Here is a 3,446-nt window from a genome sequence, read left to right as displayed (position 1 = left end):
TAGAACGGGTGCTAACATGCGATCGCTGGTCATGGATCTGGTGTACCAGAAGTCCCTACGTCTATCGTGTGTGGCGCGTCAACAGTATTCAACAGGCGAGGTGTTGACACTCATGAGTGTTGATACCGAACGTGTATTCACTGTGATGATGGAGAGTCCGTGGCTTGTGGTCGGACCCGTGAGTTTCATCATTTCCGTTGTACTCGTCGGGTTTCTCTTCGACTTTTACTCTGCAGCGGGTGGAGCTATCGCTTTGATCGTTATCAGCATTATATCGGTGCAGTTGGGCAATACCATTGCACGGATTCAGCACGATCTTCTGACTGTGATCGACGAACGTGTGAAAGTCACGTCCGAGTCGTTGCAAGGGATTCGTGTCATGAAGTTTTACGCTTGGGAAGAATCGCTCGCACTCCGCGTCGAGAAGATTCGCGCCAAGGAGATTACGCTGCTGCGCAAGTTCCACCGGTACCAAGTCGTCAACACAGTAATGCTCTTCCTCACTCCGGCGTTCCTGTCTGGAGTTACACTTGGAATCTGCGTGGCTGTCAATGACACCATCTCGGTTATCGATGCCTTCACTCTCATCGCCATGGTCAACATCTGCCGAACTGCGTTGATCCAGCTCCCTGTCGCCATTTCCGCGTTCTCGCAGGCTCGGATTGCGTTCGCTCGAATCGATCTGTACCTTTCCAGCGACGAGTACGGCCAAGTGCAATTGGAGAATGGCGCAGCCAACGTTTCTGTGACTTCTGCTGCTGCTGTCGGTAGTATATCCGTTCGTGACGCTGACTTCGAGTGGCCATTGCCCAGCAACACGCCTGGTGTCGTGGTGGTCACACCTGCTCTTGACGGAGATGAAATATCGACTCATACGCTGCGAGAAGCTTCCGAGATTCGATACGAAATGGACTACAACAGTCTCCCCTCCAGTCCGAGTACTTTAAGTATGAGAGCGTCGATATCTGGTGTCGGAGCTGATACAAGGGACAGAGAGCAGCAGAGCTTTCGGCTCGAAGGTGTGAATCTGGAAATCGACCCTGGCTCACTCGTGATGATCATCGGTACTGTGGGTGCTGGCAAATCGAGTTTACTGAATGCTCTACTTGGTGAGATGACGTTGAAACGCGGAAGTTTGGATCTCAGGGGTGACGTGTCCTACGTTAGTCAGGAAACTTGGATCCGTAACCTGGACGTGCGTGACAACATCCTGTTTGGAGAGCCGTTCGATGCTGAGCGATATGAGACCGTACTAGAAGCGTCAGAACTTGCCATGGATCTTCACGCTCTGCCATACGGGGATCGTACCGAGATCGGTGAGCGCGGTATCAATTTGAGTGGCGGACAGAAGGCTCGTGTGGCCATCGCACGCGCAATGTACCGGTCGAACTACGATATATTACTGCTGGATGATCCACTGAGTGCTGTGGACCCTCACGTAGCGCACGGCATCTTTGACAAGTGCATCATGGGTCTGGCCGAGTCAAAGACTCGCGTCTTGGTGTTGAACAGCCACTATGATCTGCTCAATCGTGCTGACAAGGTGCTGGTGATACGTGACGGTGTCATTGCTGGTGACGGTACGTTCAAAGAGGTGGTGGCGATGTTCCCCGAGCTGGACATGCATGATGCCACTGGACGTTCTATCGAGACTACACAGCATTGTGACGATGATGCAATGCTAGACAAACGTGAACCAGAGAAGATCTCTGCATCAGCGATTCGAGCCAAGCTAGAGGAGGACGGCGATGACAACCGGCAGCTTATCCAAGAGGAGGACCGCATCAAGGGCACCGTGACCGGCGATGTATACAAGACGTACTTCGACGAGTCAGGAATGAATGGCCTCGTGGTTATCTTCCTCATCGTCGTGTTCTACACTGTGAGCCAGGCTGTGCGCGTGGTCGTCGACTGGTGGCCGAGTCACTGGGCCAAGAATATGCCTCGTCGTGACGTTGACCCAACCTACTCCGGGGAGGACTTCGCGCTGTGGTATGTGGCTCTGATCGTGTTGGCCACGGTGTTAACCCTCGGTCGGGCCTTGTATTTGACGGAGACGTGTGTACGCACGTCAAAGAACTTGCACAACGAGCTGTTCCGCCGGGTGCTGAGCGCTCCAGTGAATCGCTCCTTCGACGTTACGCCCGTAGGTCGCGTACTCAACCGCTTCTCCAATGATCTTGATCAGGTCGACTCGGTACTACCAAAAGATTACCAGATTGTGGCGCAGCACGCGTCGATGGCACTGGGATCATTTGTCGTCTCTGCTTTCGTGAGTTACTGGATCGCGGTTGCATACATCCCTATCGTCGTCGTATTCATAGTCACGGCCCGATATTTCAAGAAGACAAGCTGCGAGGTCAAGCGGCTCGAAGGAGTCACCCGTACACCGGTCTACAACCTCTTCAGTGAGACGCTATCCGGGCTGCAGACTATCCGAGCTTTCAAGATGCGAGACACGTTTGAACGCCTGAACAAGAAGGTGGTGGATGAAAACGCTAGCATGTACATCACGTACTGGTCGGCAGGTCGATGGTTAGCGGCACGGCTTGACATGCTGTCGGTGGTTATTATCGTCATTGTCACGGCATATCTCGTGTCGACGAATGGCGAGCTGAGCGCAATGACCGCGGGTCTCTCGCTCACATACTCGTTGATGTTGACAGCTGTGGTGCAATGGGTCACACGGTCTGCTGACCAGGTTGACAGCGCCATGACGAGTGTGGAGCGACTGCTGCATTTCCGAAATATTCCACATGAAGAAGACGCACCCGACTGCACTCCGATCAACAGCGCTGTGTGGCCTTCGCAAGGTGCCATCAAGTTTGACAGCCTGTGCCTCAAGTACCGGCCGGAGCTGCCACTGGTGTTGCGTGGAGTGAGTATGGACATTCGTGGAGGGGAGAAGGTCGGAATCTGCGGACGCACGGGAGCTGGTAAGAGTTCACTCATGATCGCGCTGTTCCGCATCTGCGAGTTCGATAGCGGTAGCGTGGTTATCGACGGGCTGGACATCTCGAAGCTCAAGCTGCACGACCTGCGACGCAGCCTCGCCATCATCCCGCAAGATCCCGTTCTGTTCAGTGGACCATTACGAGAGAACTTGGACCCGTTCGGCGAGTACACGGATGCTGAGATCTGGACCGTGTTGCAGCAGGTTCACATGGCTGACAGTCTGGCCAAGTGGGGTGCGGGGCTCGATTTTGAGGTGTCTGAGTGTGGTGATAACCTGTCGGTGGGGCAGCGTCAACTCGTGTGTATCGGTCGTGCTCTTCTTAAGAACAGCAAGATCGTCGTACTGGATGAGGCTACCGCCAACGTGGACACGGCCACCGACGCGCTCATCCAAGCCACCATCCGGCAGACGTTCGCCGACAAGACCGTGCTGATCATTGCGCACCGCATCAATACGATCATGCACTGCAACAAGATCGCGGTCATGGACG

At 54.3% G+C, this 3,446-nt stretch overlaps 2 protein-coding genes across 2 annotated transcripts; both read right to left on the bottom strand.

The window, feature by feature from the left end:
• Positions 1–1,319, bottom strand: PPTG_25023 (hypothetical protein). The gene has a single exon (XM_008919166.1). The coding sequence runs from the start codon at positions 872–874 to the stop codon at positions 89–91; it is 786 nt and encodes a 261-aa protein (XP_008917414.1). The 5' UTR covers positions 875–1,319; the 3' UTR covers positions 1–88.
• PPTG_25022 (hypothetical protein) lies at positions 1,297–3,446 on the bottom strand. Its single transcript, XM_008919165.1, has one exon. It carries the CDS (start codon positions 3,058–3,060, stop codon positions 2,395–2,397), a length of 666 nt encoding a protein of 221 aa, XP_008917413.1. The 5' UTR covers positions 3,061–3,446; the 3' UTR covers positions 1,297–2,394.

This window comes from Phytophthora parasitica (genome assembly GCF_000247585.1).
Source record: "Phytophthora parasitica INRA-310 unplaced genomic scaffold supercont2.545, whole genome shotgun sequence".
Lineage (NCBI taxonomy): Eukaryota > Oomycota > Peronosporomycetes > Peronosporales > Peronosporaceae > Phytophthora > Phytophthora nicotianae.
This window is presented reverse-complemented; position numbering and strand designations above follow the sequence as displayed.